General features: G+C 42.2%; 1 protein-coding gene across 1 annotated transcript in view; it reads left to right on the top strand.

Moving 5' to 3' along the window:
* The window catches only part of LOC126474751 (transcriptional regulatory protein AlgP-like), a 65363-nt gene extending 55095 nt beyond the window's left edge, over nucleotides 1–10268 (top strand). Inside the window, exon 3 of the mRNA XM_050102227.1 lies at nucleotides 10088–10268. Coding sequence (XP_049958184.1) covers nucleotides 10088–10268 — 181 coding nt within the window. The remainder of the gene's footprint in view (nucleotides 1–10087) is intronic.
* Nucleotides 10269–23217: the final 12949 nt, after the last annotated feature.

The following is a 23217-nucleotide window of genomic DNA, read 5'->3' as shown; positions in this document are numbered from 1 at the left end:
TTAAAAGGATTAAGTTTTATTAAAGCATTCCTCTCAGTCCGGTTCACAGGTCTGTGTCACTTATAATTTAAAAAATTATTAGCATCATCATCTGCCTCGCTCACAGACGTGTACATGTCCTTCCTTTAGATGTTTGTTTTATCTGCTCGTCCAGGCACTGATCATAAAACTTTTTCTGCTTCCCGGCCGGTGAAAAAGTTCCTGATATCATGTCGCACCTTCTTTTACCCGGCGTAGTACAGCAACTCAACGTGTCATGGACTCAAGTAGTTGAAAGTCCCTTGCAGAAATATGGAGCCATTCTGCCCCTATAGCCGTCCATAAACGCGAAAGTGTTGGTCGTGCAGGATATTTCGCACGATTTGACCTCTCGATTATGTCCTATAAATGTTCTCTGTCATTCATATCGGGTGATCTGGCTGGCCAAATCATTCGATCGCATTGTCTAGAATGTTCTTCAAACCAACGGTAACCAATTGGGGCCCAGTGACATGTTTCGGAAGACAAAGTCCATGAATAGCTGCAAATGGTCTCAAACTAGCCGAACATGACCAGTTCCAGTTCTGAAGAAGAGAAATTTGTTAACATCGAGTATAGATTTAAGTGTCAGGAAGTCATTTCTGAAAGTATTTTTATGGAGTGCAGCCATTTATGGAAGTGAATCATCGACGATAAATAGTTTGCACAAGAACAGAATAGAAGCTTTCGAAATGAGATGCTACAGAAGAATGCTGAAGATTAGATGGGTAGATCACATAACTAATGAGGAAGTATTGAATAGGATTGGGGAGAAGAGAAATTTGTGGCACAACATGACCAGAAGAAGGGATCCGTTGGTAGGAAATGTTCTGAGGCATCAAGGAATCACCAATTTAGTATTGGAGGGCACCGTGGAGGGTAAAAATCGTAGAGGGAGACCAAGAGATGAATACACTAAGCAGATTCAGAAGGATGTAGGTTGCGGTAGGTACTGGGAGATGAAGAAGCTTGCACAGGATAGAGTAGCATGGAGAGCTGCATCAAACCAGTCTCAGGGCTGAAGACCACAACAATAACAACAATCGGTGCAATTGGACCCGAGGACATTCTATGTAAACACAGTCCACAAAATTATAAAGCTACCATCAGCTTGCACAGTGCCTTGATGGCATCTTGGGTTCATGGTTCAAATGGCTCTGAGCACTATGGGACTTAACATCTATGGTCATCAGTCCCCTAGAACTTAGAACTACTTAAACCTAACTAACCTAAGGACATCACACAACACCCAGTCATCACGAGGCAGAGAAAATCCCTGACCCCGCCGGGAATCGAACCCGGGAACCCGGGCGCGGGAAGCGAGAACGCTACCGCAAGACCACGAGCTGCGGACTTGGGTTCATGGTTTCGAAGAATATGCACTACACTCGAACCCCACCATCATCTCTTACCAACTAAAATCGAGGCTCATCTGACCAGACCAAGGTTTTCCAGTCGTCTAGGGACCGATCTATATGGTCACGAGCCCAGGAAAGGCGCTGCAGGAGATGCCATGCTGTTAGTAAAAGCACTCCTGCCGGTCGTCTGTTGCCATAGTCCATTAAAGCCAATTTGGACCCCCTGTTCCTAACGAATAAGTTTATCGTACGTCCCCCGCTGATTTCTGCTTTTATTTCACGCAGTGTTGCTTGTCTTTTAGCACTGACAACCCGAAGCAAACGCAATTGCTCTCGGACGTCACGTGCTGACCGTAAGCCATTGCGTTCTCCGTGGTGAGGGGTAATGCTTGAAATTTAGTACACTCAGCACACTGTTGACACTGTGGATCTTGGAATACTGAATTCCCAAACGATTTCCAGTATGGAATGGCCTTTGCGTCTAGCTGCAACTACTATTCCGCATTCAACGTCTGTTAAATCCTCTCGCGCTGCAGTAATCGCGTTGAAGACAGATGTTTACATTTTTCTATGTACGTATGGCTGTAACTTCTTTGAGTTTAGATGACAGCTCCGTCAGTGCACTGCCCTTTTATACCCTGTGTACCCGATACTACCACCATCTGTATGTGTCGCTATCCCAAGACTTTTGTCACCTGAATGGAGATTCTCCTTTTAAAAACTTCAGACTTACAATTTCTCTGTGTGTTTCACTGACGTGGATAATTTGTTAATTTCAAATTTTATGCGTTAATGGTTCTAATTATGGGCTTTGATAAGTTTTGAACGTACTGTTCGGTCTGCTTCACAGACAGGTGCAATTAGCTGTCTTTCAAGAATTCTTTTGTGTTAATGATTTCATTGTTTGCTTCACAGATGTGCATTGCATCTTAAGTATCGGCTATTCGTTACTGTGTATTACACAATCTCTTGCTAAAATCTTTTGTCGAATTGTTGTTCATTTATGAAATCGAAAGATTTATTTTTGATTTTCTGGTCGCTTTTATGAAATGATTGCCTGCTACGGCGATTTCGTAGTATTTGTTTTCATAGTTGACCACCGTGGTAAATGAATCATTTTGTTCTTAAAATTATTGTGTAACGCTCAGCACGTTACTGTTCCCAGATCCTAGCTCCCTGCAAGTTCAGATATAAGAAATGTAATTTTTTCCATGTTTTATTCCCTTTAATTATTTATTTTAACTGGATACTCATTAGCATATTTATTTCCATAATTTTCTTATAAAATTTTTAACTGCACTACAAACGCAAATCCTTGGATAAGTTGAAAAACGATAGTTCACTTGTGAGATGACAAGACCATCTACGGCAATTGTAATAAAATCCTTTGGTAAACAACATAGTACTCGCATTCGGGACAGTGTTATTAACTAAGTCACGAGTAATGAATTAAAGGTTGGGAACGCGTTGTTCACAAAGCAAAACATCCATAAATTCAGAAGGGGGGTTGGAAGCAGTAAGCCAATAACAACAGACTATGTCTTTAACCGAATTCTCCATCGGAGCTCGACACAACGTGAGGATTAACCACAACAGACAAGAAACTTGTCAGTAACAGGTGACTCAACGCCACCTCCTCTATCATTTGATAATGGCCTAAAATCAGCGAGGAAGTTTCATTCGATATTAAGTATCTGAAACGTCATACTGATGTTTAGAAATCCTACAGCTGCCACATTTCAACGTTGTTATTTGCAACGTTCCGCACGCTGTTGCAAATAGTTCCAGAAATTTGCTACGGAATGTAGACTGTGTTATTTAGCTGCCCAACAGACCGCGATAGTGTGTCTGGGAGTTTGTCAAACCAAGAATGTTTGTGTGCGGCCCTGAGAACAAGGTTTATGCCAGCTTGGAAAATGAGATTGTTCACAGCGTACCCATCCTGAAGATGTAGAAGAAAGGTCAGTTCTTGTTCACCAGAAATATTAAAATAAACATCCTCGTCCATTTTCACGGTATGGAAAAAGACTCCCAAGGCATCACAGAATTGGAATTGGCCACACCCTCCACATGATGCAGGTTAAACGGCTCATTGGCCCGTTGGTGCATGCTCGCTTTACTTCATTAGCAAAAAATCCAAATATTGACTTTTAGAACCACATTACACTCCTACTGTCAACTATTGTCCTGCGCCTGTGTTGTTTGACCCACTGAAGACGTCCTGCTATGGGCAATGTCCTTTTAGGAGTTATCCAACTTCAAATGTCCATTACATGCAGTTCTAGTCACAATGGGCGCTTGAAAATTGGTTTAGCTGGATCTAAATTTATTCACAGCTGTAATTTCTGTCGAATTTGAAACAGACTGTCACTGAGAACGCAAAATTTGTATGTGGAGCAATAGTGTTAATGGCAAGAGGTTCAAGGAGAGACGGATCAACCACATGTGCGACTATTTAAGAGTTCAGTTATATCATAAGTTTCTTCGGGGCTCATAGTACTCGTCATCACCTATATGTCATAGGTGATAGCCATTCTCGCTGGTGAAGATACCCACCGCATATACCTGAAGCCTGTAGAGCGTCTGTGGGACCCACTGAGGAGGCGAACTACAGTTCATTAGCGGCCAAAAAGAATTCTGTCAGACCTCCATATGGCTCTTTCTCAGAAAGGAGATTCACTGGCGCTTGAGCTGTTCAGCTACTTTATAGCCAGGAAGTTTTATAGAGAGCGTTACACCAGGCTGCCTAGCGAAATATGTGTCAGCTAGAGGTAAGACGTATCTTTGTTTGGTATTTTTGTTGTTGGAAAAGGCATTTACTGTTTATTTGCTATTGTTTTCGTGTCGCGTAACTTTTGATTTTGAACACTTAAATTTTAATATTTTGGATGCAGTCAAGTGGCGATCATTTAACGATTAGGCTTTACTATATTTGTAACCTCCCAGATTTCCAGTATTCGTTTCTTGATTATAGATAACTTTTGAACATTAACATAGAACACTAAGTAATGGATTGTGACGCTTAATAAATTATTGGCATTAAAGTCAGTGTAGCCTACATAGCGAAAACAGTCTTTCTGTAAAGGGCATCAACAGTTTAAACGAAATCTGATAGTATTTAGAAGTAACAAATCCTGAGATGAGGCATAGAAAAAACGTGTGCGATTCTTCTGTGCTTCAGTTTGTCCAGGATCTACCTTAAAACAACGAGTAAAGAGAACTTTAAGCGCAAGTTAATTGGTAGTAACGACAATGCTTCCCCATACATCGTGTTGCATTACTAGGTCCCTCAACGTCACTGATCAGAATTGCTAAGGAGTTGTGTTGGGGTGCTGTCGTAAAGAGATGGTGAGTGAAACTAGTTCAAATGGCAGAGAGATACCGAAAGGCTCATTACTTGTTTTTCGCTAGACTGTCAAGTCTGAAAGAAATCCCATTTAATTCTGAATACCGCCGAACTTCAGTGGATAGCGACCAAGTTTGTTACGAGCCACTGAAGACTACACCACATTAGCATCTTGGACGTACGCTTTTTCTTTAACTTTGCTGTTCGTCGATTCTGCTTTTGGCAACCTTCAGCACATTCCTGAGTTTAGAATCATGGAATTACGCGACAGGTACTGTTAATTCGTTGTCTTCACAAAGCGGAGCAATTTCAAAAATTTTCTGCTCACGAACTACGATAGTAGAAGCTCAGTTCCAACCGTCTTGGACAGACAAAGATTAAGATTCACAGGTTTAAACGGTTATGTGCTCATTGTATCATGTGTCACACAAAAAGGTATGGAAACGTTACTTCATTTATTGCCACACATGAATCAGCTGGTATCTAGTTATCGAATTAACTATTTTATGTAACCTCATAGATTAAGATCGCCACGCGTATGCTTTGCTGATCTGGGAGACTCCTCGTCTTCTAATCCAGGGTTATTGAACAGTGTTACACAGAGGAAGCCGAACGTGATTAGAGAAGTGAGACCGGGAGCCATCTTGCAAGAAGGCGAAATGACGCTCTTTGAAGTTGGGCAAAGAGCCAGTTTACTAGCATTTCTACACACTGTGTCTCAGTTCCATTAGGACTGAGGCTATGGAAAATAAAGGTCATGGATTATACTCACAAAATAACCGCCATTATACAAAATAGTCTCCCCCTGAAAAAACACACAGCTGAAATCACTTCCAAGGTGTTCTGAAACAGTCACTGCAGTCCTTTTTGAGAAATGCCCTTAGCGTAATTTTCTTGTATGTACTTAACTGCATCGTAACTATGTCCTTTCATTACAAACTTCGAGGAACAACCAGAAATCACCTGAGGCCGAATCCAGCCAATACGGTGGATGATCCAGGACTGGGATACGCTTGCTGGCCAAAAAACCACGCACAACCTTCGCATTGAGTGTTGAGGCTTTGTCGTGGAGGAGTGACCAAGAACCTACATCGTGGTATTCGGGTCGTATTAGACGAATTCTCGCCCACAAACGATGGAGAACTCACAAAGCTTGATGTTATCTCACGGCTCCACCGACGTTTTCTGTTGAGTATCAGACACGAGCTGTTACGTTGGCGGCCAGGACGCCCGATACAGCGATGCTAGCTGGTGCTTTCACCTTCTATGTAACTGTTGTTGAAATTTCAAGGAAGGTAAAGATGCAACTCGCAACGAGATAACATTGCAGTTTGCAATTTCACGTAAGCAGGCCTAAGAGAGCATGGACACACACAGCATAGACATGACATTTGTGTGACAATGTTCACAATAAGAAAGGAAGGTCCATAAACTCTGCCGGCCGGTGTGGCAGTGCGGTTAAAGGCGCTTCAGTCTGGAACCGCGTGACCGCTACGGTCGCAGGTTCGAATCCTGCTTCGGGCATGGATGTGTGTGATGTCCTTAGGTTAGTTAGGTTTAAGTTGTTCTGAGTTCTAGGGGACTGATGACCACAGAAGTTAAGTCCCATAGTGCTCAGAGCCATTTGAGCCATAAACTCTTTTTACGGAAACGGAATAGAAATGTGTAACCTTCGGCGAGTCTCTTTCGTGTTGAATAACTGCCACAGTATTTTCGGTTGCCCAGAGTCTAGCATTATTGCAATTAGATATTCCAGAAAGATGAAAAGTGGATTCATCAGAAATAAGTAATCATTTAAAAAAAGTGTCCTTCTCTATGTCTTTGTTAGTGCGTTGCAAATTCGTGCCCTTTGATGTGATCGTGAGGATGCATTGGTTGTAACAACTGCAATTTTTATAGCTTCTGATGCAAACAGTATTTCAGAGTTCGTCATATTATTGGTTGAGGGATTTTGAGTTTATTGCTTGTTCGTGTTGCGGATTCCCTAGGGCTCTTTTCGTAAGCTTCACGGATACTATCGATATTTCATCCGACGTTCGTGGACAAAATCGTATTCTACGAATTTTTGATATCATTAACAAATTATCTATGAGGCGGCTCTTCGTCGAATTCTAGGGTGAAATGCACGTTGCAGGTTAACCATGAGTTATGATTTTGTTAACTGCAGCACGCACAATGATCGATCCTGTGGTCTCACCACTGTCGTATAAAAGAGCAACAGCCCGCTCAACTTTCCTCCGTCTAGGATCATTGGAAGTATGTCTCTATCTTTTGTGTTTTGCGAGAGGTAAAATCTTTGAATCTGCTCCTTCTTTTAGAATACGATATCATATTACGTCTCTCGAGCCACAATGACTTCTCCAAATTCCTTTTCATGACTGATACCCCTTTTTTGAAGCCTACTACACCATGATCTAAGTGATGTTTATAAATAGAGTTTTGTTTAGGTTTCTGCTTTCCGGAGTTGCGCTGGTAAAGTGCTCGCTCGGTATGTCGTTGTGACCAGATTCCCACTTGAACTTTTCTGCAATCTCTAAATGATGCGAAAAGTCAGCTGCGGAACACGAACATTCTCATGTGGTCGTGTTCTATCTACACCCTGTGAGACACGACGCAATTTTGGCAATATCTCAGTTTAATTATCAACGCGTCTGCCGACTGAAGAGTGCGGTGGATTAATTGGTGGATTAATTTGAATATTTTCATTCTCTGTTCTCTTACGGAATTATATTGTGAGACAGTAACCTAAAGCAAATCGGTATTTACTCTGCACAAACGAGCAGTAGGAAGTAGTTGATAGTCACACACACGTCTCTCGGAGGCCTCTTTAACGATGTTGGAATTCATACACTCGTCTTCCAGTGCGAATAATCCTCGATAATTAGTTTGCCGATGGAAAATCTTAACACTGTTTTTTCGTAAAGTAATTGTGCTTGTTGCGGGTCTCTTCGGTCAGATATAAATCCACCAATACGGCGTTGAAGCGACTTCAAATCAGGACGCTCTCTTACAGTGGGTTAAGCAATATAAAATTTCTTTAAACTGGTTCCCTCTGACAGACAAGGCAGAAACTGAAATGCGAATTCCCTACACCAACCCCTCAAAATACGTTTCTTGTTCTTTTTACAAAGATACGAGCGTTTATTTCAAGGTCCATTTACTTTATTGGTATCTGAAACAGATGCCCTCCTTTTAGAAAATAAGTTTTTAATTCATAGGGAAAATCAAATGGGTTTTTACAAAGTAAATACTACTTTCTTTGCTTATAGTTTGACATCATGATTTTCTTATCTCACATGTAACTAGATAAACTATGTGATCAAAAGTATCCGGACACCTGGCTAAAACTTACTTACAAGTTCGCGGCGCTCTCCATCGGTAATGCTGGAATTCAGTATGATGTTGGCCCACCTTCAGCCTTGACGACAGCCTCCACTCTCGCTGGCATAAGTTCAATCAGGTACTGGAATGTTTCTTGTGGAATCGCAACCCATTCTTCACGGAGAGCTGCACTGAGGATGGAATCGATGTCGGTCAGTGAGGCCTGGCACGAAGCCGGCGTCCCAAAACATCCCAGAGGTGTTCTATAGGATTCAGGCCAGGACTCTGTGCTGGCCAGTTCATTACAGGTATGTTATTGTCTTCTAACCACTACGCCACAGGCCGTACATTATGAGCGGGTGCTTGATCGTGTTCAAAGATGCAATCGATATCCCCGAATTCCTCTTCAACAGTGCGAAGCAAGAAGGTGCTTAAAATATCTATGTAGGCCTGTGCTGTGATAGTGGTACAAATGGCTCTGAGCACTATGGGACTTAACATCTATGGTCATCAGTCCCCTAGAACTTAGAACTACTTTAACCTAACTAACCTAAGGACATCACACAACACCCAGTCACCACGAGGCAGAGAAAATCCCTGACCCCGTCGGGAATCGAACCCGGGAACCCTGGCGCGGGAAGCGAGAACGCTACCGCACGACCACGAGCTGCGGACGCTCTGTGATAGTGCCACGCAAAACAACAGGGGGTGCAAGTCCCCTCAATGAAAAACACAACACCATAACACCAACGCCTCCGAATTTTACTATTGACACAACACACGCTGGCAGATTACGTTCACCAGGCATACGCCATACCCACACCCTGCAATCGGATCACCACATTGTGTACTGTGATTCTTCACTCCACACAACGTATTCGCATTGTTCAATAGTCCAATATTTACCCTCCTTGCACCAAACGAGGCGTCGTTTGGCTTATGAATAGCCGCTCGACCATGACATCTAAGTTTTCTGACCTCCCACCTAATTGTAACAGTAATTGCAGTGGATCCCGATGGAGTTTGGAATTCGTGTGTGATAGTCTGGATAGATGTCTGCCTATTACACATTACGACCCTCTTCAACTGTCGGCGGTCTCTGTCAGTCAACAGACAAGGCCGGCCTGTACGCTTTTGTGCTGTACGTGTCCCTTCACGTTTCCACTTCACTATCACATCGGAAACAGTGGACCTAGGGATGTTTAGCAGTTCGGAATTCTCGCGTACAGACGTATGACACAAGTGACACCCAATCACCTGACCACGTTCGAAGTCCGTGAGTTCGACGGAGCACCCCATTCTGCTCTCTCACGATGTCTAATGACTACTGAGGTTACTAATATGGAGTACCTGGCAATTGGTGGCGCCACAATGCACCTAATAGAAAAACGTATGTCTTTGGGGGTGTCCGGATACTTTTGATCACATAGTTTACTTATATTACGTATTACTACGCTTATTTCTCCAGTTACCAATTTGCATATCCTAAAACTTGACAAGAAGAACCGTTTGTTGTAGCAGTTGATATTCTGTGAGTTTTGTCTTTGATGTATTGAACTGTTCCGAAATACTGGAGATAACCAGTTCCATTTGAACACAAGACTGGTGCTCAAGTTGTAGTCAGCTAGTGCGGCATTAATCATACTCGGGAAGTTTGCAGTCGCGAAAAATTCGAAAAAATGTGCATTGATACTTTTTAATTTCGAAGTCAATTTTTTCGTAGGTAAATGCGTCCGTCAGGCGACAAAACCTGTCGAAGTAACACAAAACACACACACACACACACACACACACACACACACACAGTGCAATGCGGCACAGTCTTCATTGTTGCCTATATTATTCAAGATACTACCAAAAAAAAAAAAAAAAAAACATTGGGAGGAAAATACGCTCAGCCTGTCCTGAGCTGATGGTGAGGAAAGGTCTTTATTTTTTTCTTTATTTTGGATATTATCCACTTGAAAATTGGTGGTAAAAGTTCAGCCATCAGGCCAGTGTGAGCCTCGAGGCTGTCATGAGCTGTCTGCAATTTTCGCCTCAGCCGAGTTGCCAGTGGTGACAGCATCCTAGCGGCTGGAGGGGTGGAGGTCCATAGCCACAAAAGTGGTGCCACATTGGGGCAGAAGAGCGGTGGTGGCGGGGACGACAGCAGTGTAGCAGTGGCAGCTGAGGTGGCAGTAGCTCATGCTGCCATGAGCCTCATTGTTGTGGGCGAGGGATGACACACAGGACTGAGTTTTGGTGGTGTCTCCGCCTCCCATGAATTCACACCATGATGTGCTGTGGGGATGGTGGAGGAAAACTTCACAACCCAGCAGTGTTGACTCACCAGCTGGAGAGAAAGAATAATGAAAAATAAGTGCATACGTTATAAACTTGTCTGCTGCTGCAGAGGGAGAAAGAACTCTATTATAAATATTACAAAAAATGAATTGCCTATATCACCCTCTGCCCACTCCATCTTCGACTCAAGTTCTCAAAGCAGCACTTCCCACTGCCATACCGCCTCCCGTGCACCAGCATTTACCCACCACCTCACTGATATCACCTACAGCAAGAACGACTTATTTATTTAAAAAACAAATTATAGCACTTCAAAAAGAAAATCAACAAAAAGAATATGTACCTACATGACATCTGTGACAGGTTTATCAGGGGAAGTGTAACACTACTCTTGATTTCTTTGAAATCACACAGCAGCAAAAAGCTATCGATTTAAAAATGGATACACATACGGGGAATACGACACTACAAATTTTTTTTAATGAGAATTTGTACTTACATGGCATAATCACCGCTGGAGTTGTTGTGCAGGCTCGCCAGCATGCATCCTCTCAGCCTCCAGCTCCCGATCGAGGTCAGTCAACGTTTCATGAATGAATGGTGTGACAAGCAAACTTTAGTGAAAATATACTTATGAACTGATAAACTCGTGCTAAGAAATAAAGGGAATGTACACTGCTGGCCACCGTAAATGCAACACCAAGAAAGACAAGAGGTAGCACAACAAAATTTATTTTGTAGATAACATGTTGACCAAGTATCAAATGATTACGTTTACAGACGTCTGTGACATGTGGTTCCTGCCAGAATCAGTAGCCACAGTAGCCGCCATTGTTGGAGATCACCGCTGCCACACGTCTCGGCATTGAGTCAAAGAGACGTTGCATGTGTTCCTGTGGTACAGCAGCCCAAGCAGCTTCCACACGTTGCCAAAGATCATCTGGTGTGGCAGCTGGGGATGTAATCTGGGTCACTCGTTGAGCAACCATGGACCACATGTTTTCTATCGGCGAAAGATCCGGAGAGCGAGCCGGCCAGGGAAGCACTTCAATCTGATTATTGACGAAGAACCTTTGGACAATGCGTGCCACGTGTGGTCGCGCATTATCCTGTTGAAATATGGCTGTGGCCGAGCCCTGAAGGTAAGGAAGGACAACTGACTCCAGCATCTCGGATATGTAGCACCGGCTATTTAAAGTACCGGCAATGCGTACTAGAGGCGTGCGAGAGTAATATCCAATACCGCCCCATACCATAATACCCGGTGCAAGAAAAGTGTGGCGGTGCATAATGCAGCGGTCCAGCATCCTCTCTCCACGGTGTCTCCACACTCGAATCCGACCATCGTGGTGCTGCAGACAGAAGCGTGCCTCGTCAGTAAATACAACGTCATTCCATTCCGCCGTCCACATCCGTCTGTCATCACACCATTGGCGACGGAGACGTCTGTGGTTCTGCGTCAATGTTAGACGAAGCAATGGACGTCTTGCGGACAGACCACTCTGCTGTAAACCGCGTCGAATGTACGCGCAGACACTGGATGATGTGTTACAGACGCAATGTGCTGTGCTATGGTTCGGGATGTCACTGAGCGACCCGTCACTGCCATGCGCACAATTTGCCTATCAGCACGTGCAGTGGTGCACCGAGGTGAATGCGATCGACCACGTCGGTCCGTCGTACCCTCCTGCATCCAACGGTCACATATCCGCATTACAGTTGTTTGGTTTCGTCCAACACGACTAGCGATTTCTCTGTATGATAATCCACAATCTCGGTAAGCCACTATCCTTCCTCTGTCGAACTCGGATACTTGATCAAACGATGTTCGCTGTTGTCTACGAGGCATAACTGATCGTCTTGTGAAACAACCACAAGGTAAACACACGTGCCGAACGTACACTCGTCGAAATCGCCAAGCCTTAAATGGCGCTATGAGGTGGCGCCACAGGCGCGCGTGATGTGCGTCTGCGCTGAAATTCTAATCAGTTGCATATCTCATCGCTGCAAACCCATGGTGTAAATTTCACTTGATTCGGATACTTCCTTCAGGGTGTTGCATTTACGGTGGCCAGCAGTGTACTTCGAAATCTGAACACTTACTACTAACTTCGTTTTAACACACTGATTTGGTAAAAACATGCCACGAAATATGTGATGCACACTTGCTACTAAACTCGTTTTAAATAAATCTAAACCCTGAGAGCAATGAAATAAGAGAAATAAATTTCGATTTCCGAACACAAAGTTTCCACGAAATCATGCTATGAAATTAGTGAAATTTGAAGGTACTTATTTGATTGACATATGCTGTGAACCTTTTTTTTAATGGCAACGTACTACTAATACACTGACTTGATAAACACATTCTATGAAATGAGCGATATTTGAACATGCTGATTTGATAAACAAAGTGCTATGAAGTTTGAACACTCACTACGAAAGAAAATATGTACTTAGATGGCAGTTCGCTCTCTGACTGCCTCACACGTTTACTGCTGTTGCTGCTGCTACTGGCACTGCTGCTGTTTGCTGCTTCTGACCGCTTCATGATGGAGGTGGATGGATGCACTATCTAAAACTCGACGAATGAGGCGGATGGACGCACTAACTAGGACAACTGAACGTAGTCAAAGATCAGAGCAGAATGAAGATGAATGTGAGGGTGATAGTGGTGCTGGTGATGGTGGTGTGCGGTGGGGGGGGGGGGGGGGGGGGGTTGGTTTTATATAGTCTCAAGCTCTGTCCACTAATTTGACAGGAACCAACAGGTACACTTATAGAGGGGTGAAACCAAGGCCCACAGGTTCAGACACATCCTTCTAGATTATACTGCTATGGATTGCAGTTGAGAATACAGGGAATGTCTTCTGGGTTGTCTGTTACATCAAAACAGTTCAAAATTTCCTAAAACAGGTATTGTTCACAAGGTGCATGTTTTATGGATGTCTCTCAAAACTGCTTGTTTGTGAAGACAGGAAACGCAGCGTTCTTTGTAAGCGATATCAGAACATATATAAGTCCTCTGGGAGTTATATTTTTCACAAGGTCCAAGTTCTAGGAAGACTTAGTGTCGTCTATATCAAAGCTACTGCATAATCTCTGGGATCAGTGTTGTTCACAATGTAGAACTTTTGAGGCATATTGTTAAGTTTCCAGGTGTTCCAAGACAGTTATAAAGGAAGCACCTTAGTATTTTTCCCAGGTTTTATAATCAAGGAAGCCGCCACAGGTAATTCTTTCGACCGGCGCAGGGCAAAGGTTGCCACGGCGTCTGTTGGATTACTTCCCGTTGTAGGCAGGTAGGCAGTGCAGTTGGTCTCCCTATGAGAGCAGTGTTCAGAATTATGTCATTAACGTGCCTGACTCCAGCAGAAGCACAATCGCTGCCCGCTGGTGTGGCACTGTTAGTGTGTGTGGCACTTTCTAGCATGTGTTATAGACTCTATTTGCAGTACATGTTAGGCAAGGTTTCTGAGATCTTTGTAGTATGTTTAGATCTTTACTAGCGATGTTTATCGATCGTTAGAGATACGGTTTATTTTGAATAGTTATTCCTACCAATTTGTGGGCGTGTAATTACGGCAGGGTACAACTGTGATCTGTTGTAGTATAATTACTTGTGGTGAGTGTTTTACGTACATGTGACAAGGTTTCTAAGTACGTTCTATCAGGATATGTATGATTTACCATCAAAAAGAGCTCAATTTTGATAGGTATGTTTAGCGAGATCCGTAACAGTCTAATTATGGGACGAAAGTCTTTCTTTGTGCTTGGTAATTCTTACAGTATTCTTCCATGGAACAAGATCATTTTCCTTATGAAAGATGGGGAATATGGGTTGCCGATTCTGAAGCTTGTGGACCTTAGCTACAAAATGTATGCGCATTGCAGATGCGGAGGAGTCACCCAGAGGCGCGCAAAGGGTGCTTTTCATGTGGCATGAAGGGTCCTCACGATTGAAGGTTACTTATAGTGCCTGTACAACAATGTTTGAGGTACTCCATCACAGCTGCAGCATGTAGGCAGAGAATTTGTAACCAATTGTGAGGGCATGAGGTGTACACTGTGGTGCATTCTAAAATTGGTCTGTTGACTCATGATGATAAGTAAGTCATTTGTGGGGTTAGGACTGAAACTGGTCCATACTCACACAATTCACTTGATGAGATATGTGTGAATGAGAGTGAGTGAATGCGTGTGTGAATAGTGGTTGTATGAGGAATGGTATGATCCATTTATCATAAAGTACATATCCTTTAGTGTAAATATAAATTCATACCAGCTGCACTGGCATAGTTATGCACCTGTATATACATATGCACACGATGTGTGCCAATATAGTTGTGCTTTTGTAAATATATGCACATCATATATGCAGTGATACTGTAAATAGACCAAAAATCTTGAAAAATATATGCATACCATGCGTGCTGACAGAATGCATACTTATAAATAGCCCTCTGAAATGCATACACTTGTAAATAGTACCTCCATATCAAGTAAATGGAATAGATTTTGAGTTTCACCTGTCACTAATAAGATTGAGTAGTTTTTAGTGTAGATATATTTAACCCCCCATCCATCGAAAAAATTGTGAATATATTCAGCCAGTGCTACCCATCTAAAATCTGTGAATATTTTCAGCCACTGCTGGTGTGTTTTGAAAATTGTGAACTTTCAACAGATGCTACTGTTGGGTGGACCATGGCTTATTTTTCGAGTCATATTTATTAGTATTAGGAATAGTATACAAGTAAAAATAATATCTCTGCATTGAGAAAAACATATTATTTGAAAAAGTTCAAACTGTATCAGTGTTATGAAAAAGAAACAAATTGTATCTGAAGGACCTAATTGTATCTGTGTTAAGAGTGGATATGAAAAACAAAAATTTTGTCTGAAGAACCAAATTGTATCAGCATTTTGAAAAAAAGAGTCAAACTGTATCTCAAGGGTAATCCACTGATCATGACCAGGCGAAAAAAGTGGTCCAACTAAAACATTCATATTTCTTTACATACTACACGAATATGTAATAAAAATGGGGGTTCCTATTTAAAAAAACGCAGTTAATATCCGTTTGACCTATGGCAGCGCCCTCTAGTTGGCCAACCATAACACCATCTGGTTTCCTCCTTCAAGCTAGACGAGTTTCATTCTTTGTAGTTTTTTCGTTTGATGCTTATTTTGTGAGATATTTGGCCCAGTCACTATCAATGGACCACCCTGTATATATATATATATATATCCAATCTTATATGAAACTCTATATATATATATATATATATATATATATATATATATATATATATATATATATATATATATATATACAGGGCAGGGTGTCCCAGCTATCTTGTCCACCCAAAATATCTCTGGAACAATAACAGCTATTGTGAAACGACTTTCACCGGTATCAATGTAGGGCAGGGGCCCATGAATGTATATTTGGAAACATTCTAAAACGAAAGTATATGTGTTTTTAACACAAACTTATGTTTTTTTAAATTGACCTCCTATATTTTTTCTTCAGCAATCCATAGCATGACAAAGCACATACACAATGGTGTTGATTGCATCGCAATATTCCCATTACATTCCGAGATATTAAGACGCGAAGTTGACGCTTCAAACACCCGACATGCGCTGCTAGCGCACGTCCTGAGACTCAGGCGTGAACCCCATGTTGCCCGTAATCGCGATGTGATTGACATGTGTAATCACACCTCCATACTTATCAAAAGGTCCGAAACGAATAATACGGTCTGATGCCATCAACTCTCATAAACACGTAATGGTTTCCCTCTTGCACGTTTTACGTATCTACGTACACAACATGAACCAGTACCGAACGGTGTACACCCTTCAGGTTGTCTTATTTATCCTGCACGCATAATAAGGTTTATCTAATGCGTTATATGACCCATTGTGCCTGTCGCGCAGGGCCTGGCCCTACCTAGTCAAGTGTCCAACGTAGTTCCCACTACTGCCACAGTTACCACTTGGCCTTGTTTATGATTTGCGACCCATGCAAACTCCTGTACTCCACCACCCTCCGAGCATCCCATTTGTTGTTGCTTTGGCGTGTAGTACACCGCTTGCCAGTGTAGTCGTGCATCAGAGTAATCTAGTGACGGCACGGAGGTAGTACACATTGTGAATAAACGTTGTGTTGTGGAACTTATACTGTACAGTATAATGTACACACATGAAGATATGGTAGAAATGCTGCTGATCTATGGAGAATGTACGTTGACGGGAAATACGTTATGAGATTGCTTGTTTGTTGATAGTACTGTTAGCGAACATTATGATTATTAATATGTCTGTTTTCTACCCTACTCTACATACCTGTACTGTACCCTGTTGTAGGTGGACGAAATGCTGTTCAGGCAGAACGACTGTACAGAAGACGATTCCCTGACAAGCCATCGCCTTCGCGCCGGATGTTTGGTCGTCTCACAACTCGTCTACGTGAAACGGGAAGCTTAAGTCCAAGACCTCGACATCGTCCTAGAACACGCACAGATGAACGTGCTGAAGTTGCTGTGCTCGCTACCATAGCTGTGAATCCTCGAATCAGCACACGTCAAATTGAATGTGAAGTTGGTGTGTCGAAATCAAGTGCACAGCGTATTCTTAAACGTCATAAATTTCATCCTTACCATGTTCATTTACACCAGGATCTTCATGGAAATTATTTCCGCAATAGGGTAACATTTTGTCGGTGGGCTCAGCAAAAACTTCTGACTAATCCAAATTTTTTTGCAGATGTTCTCTTTACCGACGAGCCATCATTCTCCAACAAAGGAATTGTCAATATGAGGAATATGCGTTATTGGTCCGCAGACAATCCAAAATGGCTCCGTCAGGTAGAGCATCAACGTCCGTGGAAAGTTAATGTTTGGTGTGGGATTATTGGAGATACCATTATCGGACCCTTCTTTATAAATCGCATCCAAAATGGCAGACAATACTCCAGATTTATAAGACACAATCTTCCTGTTCTCTTGGACGCCGTATCTCTGAACCGGAGAATGGTCATGTGGTATCAGCATGACGGATGCCCTGCACATAACGCCTTACGAGCACGACGACTTCTGAACCGTAAGTTCCCTGGTAGGTGGATTGGACGAGGTGGCCCAGTTAGGTGGCCTGCCCGATCTCCGGACCTTACACCGCTGGATTATTTTCTTTGGGGAGCAGTGAAGGATTCTGTTTATCAACATGAACCAACAACACCAGAGGACATTAAGCAACGCATTATTGATGCTTGTACAGCCATCAAAGAGGAAACAGTAGCACGAAGTAGGGCATCCTTCATCCGCAGAGTGACCCTATGCATGCAAGCCAATGGGCATCACTTTGAGCATGAGATGTGAACGCTATGTTTAGTATGTAGTGCTGGTATCACAGTGGAAGTTTCTACAAAGAGCCATTTTACCCAGTGGTGTTAAGAAACATTTGTATGCAACAATTTGTCATTTAACGCATCAGATAAACATAACATTGATAATTATGTGATAGTAAAACTAATTGCTTAAACAGGTTTACATTCATCTTCTATGTCCTACCTGAACTTTCCAAATCAAAACATTTTTACCTAAACAACGGTAAAAATTTTAATCCACTTGCTCGTTTCACTAAAACCATCAACATGAATTTTACTATTACGAGTGAATGATTAACTGTCACTTGCGCTTGATCTACAGTAAAGTAAAGTTTTAACGTTGAACGGCATTACCTTTTTAGTAACGGATTAACGATAAGCGAAGTTAACTTTGTGACTAACGTTGCGGTACACAGATATGTTACAGAACCGCATCACTCCTAGTCTATGGGATAAATACCTGCTGGAATGTACGACGTCAATGCAGGATGGCAGCAGACCGTATTATTCGTTTCGGACCTCTTGATAAGTATGGAAGTGCGATTACGCATGTCAATCACATCGCGATTACGGGCAGCATGGGGTTCACGCCTGAGCCTCAGGACGTGCGCTAGCAGCGCATGTCGGGTGTTTCAAGCGTCAACTTCGAGTCTTAATATCACGGCTGTTGGACCCGTGGTCTAGGAGTAGCGTCTTTGATTCATAATCAAAACGTCTTCGGTCCCGGGTTCGATCCCCGTCACTGCCTAAATTTTAATAAATAATCAGCATTGGTGGCCGACGACTTCCGGCATAAGAAGTCAGCTTCATTCTGCCAACGGCCTCGTCAAAGAGGGCGGAGGAGCGGATAGAGGTTCAGGGCACTCTCTTGTCCTAGGAGAGGGAAATTGCCCCTAAAGGCGGAAGAATCAGCAATGATCAACGACATGAGGATGCAGAAGGCAATGGAAACCACTGCATTAAAGACACGTAACGTGTATCCACAGGACATGTGGCCTGTATTTGAAGAAGTGTCATGATGATCTCTCCATTGGCAATAGATTCCGGAATAGTCCCCCATTCGGATCTCCAGGAGGGGACTGCCAAGGGGGAGGTTACCATGAGAAAAATATTGAATAATCAACGAAAGGACAACGTTCTACAAGTCGGGGCGTGGAATGTCAGGAGCTTGAACGTGGTAGGGAAACAAGAAAATCTGAAAAGGGAAATGCAAAGGCTCAGTCTAGATATAGTAGGGGTCAGTGAAGTGAAGTGGAAGGAAGACAAGGATTTCTGGTCAGATGAGTATCGGGTAATATCAACAGCAGCAGAAAATGGTATAACAGGTGTAGGATTCGTTATGAATAGGAAGGTAGGGCAGAGGGTGTGTTACTGTGAACAGTTCAGTGACCGGGTTGTTCTAATCAGAATCGACAGCAGACCAACACCGACAACGATAGTTCAGGTATACATGCCGACGTCGCAAGCTGAAGATGTACAGATAGAGAAAGTGTATGAGGATATTGAAAGGGTAATGCAGTATGTAAAGGGGGACGAAAATCTAATAGTCATGGGCGACTGGAATGCAGTTGTAGGGGAAGGAGTAGAAGAAAAGGTTAAAGGAGAATATGGGCTTGGGACAAGGAATGAAAGAGGGGAAAGACTAATTGAGTTCTGTAACAAGTTTCAGCTAGTAATAGCGAATACCCTGTTCAAGAATCACAAGAGGAGGAGGTATACTTGGAAAAGGCCGGGAGATACGCGAAGATTTCAATTAGATTACATCATGGTCAGGCAGAGATTCCGACATCAGATACTGGATTGTAAGGAGTACCCAGGAGCAGATATAGACTCAGATCACAATATAGTAGTGATGAAGAGTAGGCTGAAATTCAAGACATTAGTCAGGAAGAATCAATACGCAAAGAAGTGGGATACGGAAGTACTAAGGAATGACGAGATACGTTTGAAGTTCTCTAACGCTATAGATACAGCAATAAGGAATGCCGGCCGCGGTGGTCTAGCGGTTCTGGCGCTGCAGTCCGGAACCGCGGGACTGCTACGGTCGCAGGTTCGAATCCTGCCTCGGGCATGGGTGTGTGTGATGTCCTTAGGTTAGTTAGGTTTCAGTAGTTCTAAGTTCTAGGGGACTTATGACCTAAGATGTTGAGTCCCATAGTGCTCAGAGCCAGCCAGGAATAAGGAATAGCGCAGTAGGCAGTACAGCTGAAGAGGAATGGACATCTCTGAAAAGGGCCATCACAGAAGTTGGGGAGGAAAACATAGGTACAAAGAAGGTAGCTGCGAAGAATCCATGGGTAACAGAAGAAATACTTCAGTTGATTGATGAAAAGAGTAAGTACGAACATGTTCTGGGAAAATCAGGAATACAGAAATACAAGTCGCTGAGGAATGAAATAAATAGGAAGTGCAGGGAAGCTAAGACGAAATGGCTGCAGGAAAAATGTGAAGACATCGAAAAAGATATGATTGTCGGAAGGACAGATTCAGCATACAGGAAAGTCAAAACAACCTTTGTGACATTAAAAGCAACGGTGGTAACATTAAGAGTGCAACGGGAATTCCACTGTTAAATGCAGAGGAGAGAGCAGATAGGTGGAAAGAATACATTGAAAGCCTCTATGAGGGTGAAGATTTGTCTGATGTGATAGAAGAAGAAACAGGAGTCGATTTAGAAGAGATAGGGGATCCAGTATTAGAATCGGAATTTAAAGGAGCTTTGGAGGACTTACGGTCAAATAAGGCAGAAGGGATAGATAACATACCATCAGAATTTCTAAAATCATTGGGGGAAGTGGCAACAAAACGACTACTCACGTTGGTGTATAGAATATATGAGTCTGGCGATATACCATCTGACTTTCGGAAAAGCATCATCCACACAATTCCGAAGACGGAAAGGGCTGACAAGTGCGAGAATTATCGCACAATCAGCTTAACAGCTCATGCATCGATGCTGCTTACAAGAATAATATACAGAAGAATGGAAAAGAAAATTGAGAATGCGCTAGGTGACGATCAGTTTGGCTTTAGGAAAAGTAAAGGGACGAGAGAGGCAATTCTGACGTTAAGGCTAATAATGGAAGCAAGGCTAAAGAAAAATCAAGACACTTTCATAGGATTTGTCGACCTGGAAAAAGCGTTCGACAATATAAAATGGTGCAAGCTGTTCGAGATTCTCAAAAAAGTAGGGGTAAGCTATAGGGAGAGACGGGTCATATAAAATATGTACAACAACCAAGAGGGAATAATAAGAGTGGACGATCAAGAACGAAGTGCTCGTATTAAGAAGGGTGTAAGACAAGGCTGTAGCCTTTCGCCCCTGCTCTTCAATCTGTACATCGAGGAAGCAATGATGGAAATAAAAGAAAGGTTCAGGAGTGGAATTAAAATACAAGGTGAAAGGATATCAATGATACGATTTGCTGATGACATTGCTATCCTGAGTGAAAGTGAAGAAGAATTAAATGATCTGCTGAACGGAATGAACAGTCTAATGAGTACACAGTATGGTTTGAGAGTAAATTGGAGAAAGACGAAGGTAATGAGAAGTAGTAGAAATGAGAACAGCGAGAAACTTAACATCAGGATTGATGGTCACGAACTCAATGAAGTTAAGGAAGTCTGCTACCTAGGCAGTAAAATAACCAATGACGGATGGAGCAAGGAGGACATCAAAAGCAGACTCGCTATGGCAAAAAAGGCATTTATGGCCAAGAGAAGTCTACTAATATCAAATACCGGCCTTAATTTGAGGAAGAAATTTCTACGTCTGGAGTACAGCATTGTATGGTAGTGAAACATGAACTGTGGGAAAACCGGAACTGAAGAGAATCGAAGCATTTGAGATGTGGTGCTATAGACGAATGTTGAAAATTAGGTGGACTGATAACGTAAGGAATGAGGAGGTTCTACGCAGAATGGGAGAGGAAAGGAATATGTGGAAAACACTGATAAGGAGAAGGGACAGGATGATAGGACATCTGCTAAGACATGAGGGAATGACTTCCATGGTACTAGAGGGAGCTGTAGAGGGCAAAAACTGTAGAGAAAGACAGAGATTGGAATACGTCAAGCAAATAATTGAGGACGTAGGTTGCAAGTGCTACTCAGAGATGAAGAGGTTAGCACAGGAAAGGAATTTGTGGAGGGCTGCATCAAACCAGTCAGTAGACTGATGACCAAAAAAAAAAATGTAATGGGAATATTGCGATGCAATCATACGCCATTGTGTATGTGCTTTGTCATGCTATGGATTGCTGAAGAAAAAATATAGGAGGTCCATTTAAAAAAAACGTAAGTTTGTGTTAAAAAACACATATGCTTTCGTTTTAGAATGTTTCCAAATATGTACATTCATGAGCCCCAGCCCTACATTGATACTGGTGAAAGTCGTTTTCCAATAGCTGTTATTGTTGCAGAGATATTTTGGGTGGACAAGATAGCTGGCCCACCCTGTATATGTCACTAATCATATAAGATTGGATATATATATACCCTGTATACATATCCAATCTTATATGATTAGTGACAGGTGAAACTCTATATATACATATATATATATATATATATGTGTGTGTGTGTGTGTGTGTGTGTGTGTGTGTGTGTGTGAGAGAGAGAGAGAGAGAGAGAGAGAGAGAGAGAGAGAGAGAGAGAGAGAGATGGAGAGAGAGAGAAAACTTACTAAATGAATTTCGCGACTTCACGTCTTTATTTCTGTTATTTACAGAAAACCTAACTCCCATTGCAGTTATATATAAAGGGTGTGGGAGATACACAATTGAAATTAGTTTTCAATATGAATGCTATTAACCTTTGACCTGGTCCACTGATTTTCATAACATGAGCCAGCATATGGCGAACTTTATACACATGTAAAGGATAGTTGTCTTTATTTTAACATGATAACATGTATGAACAAAATCACAGTTTAATCTTAGTTTAATTACACAAAAATAAAGTAAATCAATATTATATGAGCTAAATCAGTGTTTAATTAGACAACAATGAAGCGTACTTTCATTATATCACTCTGTTGCCATGTGCAAATATTACCACACAATAATAACCCACTTGGAGCATTGAACAGTGTAGTTGCATCAGATTCCTATCAACCGCTTATTTGATCACTAATTATCTCGTATGAAACTGCCTCATTGGGGTTGTGCTGCTAGCTCAGAAACTGGGTCATTTTCTTTCATGAATTATTAATTTTCCTCATCTGGCTTGCTTATATTAGTATATTCACTTGGGAATATAAAACACAGCTTAACACTATGTTAATTGATGCCATAATGAAGGAATGGGAGTGTGCCCACACTCACAATTGTAAAACAACAATTGAATGGTAAGAAACATCATTTGTATATTAAATGTATTCACAAGTGTGAAGATGAACAACCATCAACTGTAGTATCAAATGATGACAATGAAAATTTGTGCTGGACCTGTACTCACACCCAGATTTACCACTTACTGCGAGTGGTCACCTAACC

Source organism: Schistocerca serialis, chromosome 4 (assembly GCF_023864345.2).
Source record: "Schistocerca serialis cubense isolate TAMUIC-IGC-003099 chromosome 4, iqSchSeri2.2, whole genome shotgun sequence".
Classification (NCBI taxonomy): Eukaryota; Metazoa; Arthropoda; class Insecta; order Orthoptera; family Acrididae; genus Schistocerca; species Schistocerca serialis.
Note: the sequence above shows the minus strand (reverse complement) of the source record. Positions and strands in the feature narration are given on the sequence as shown.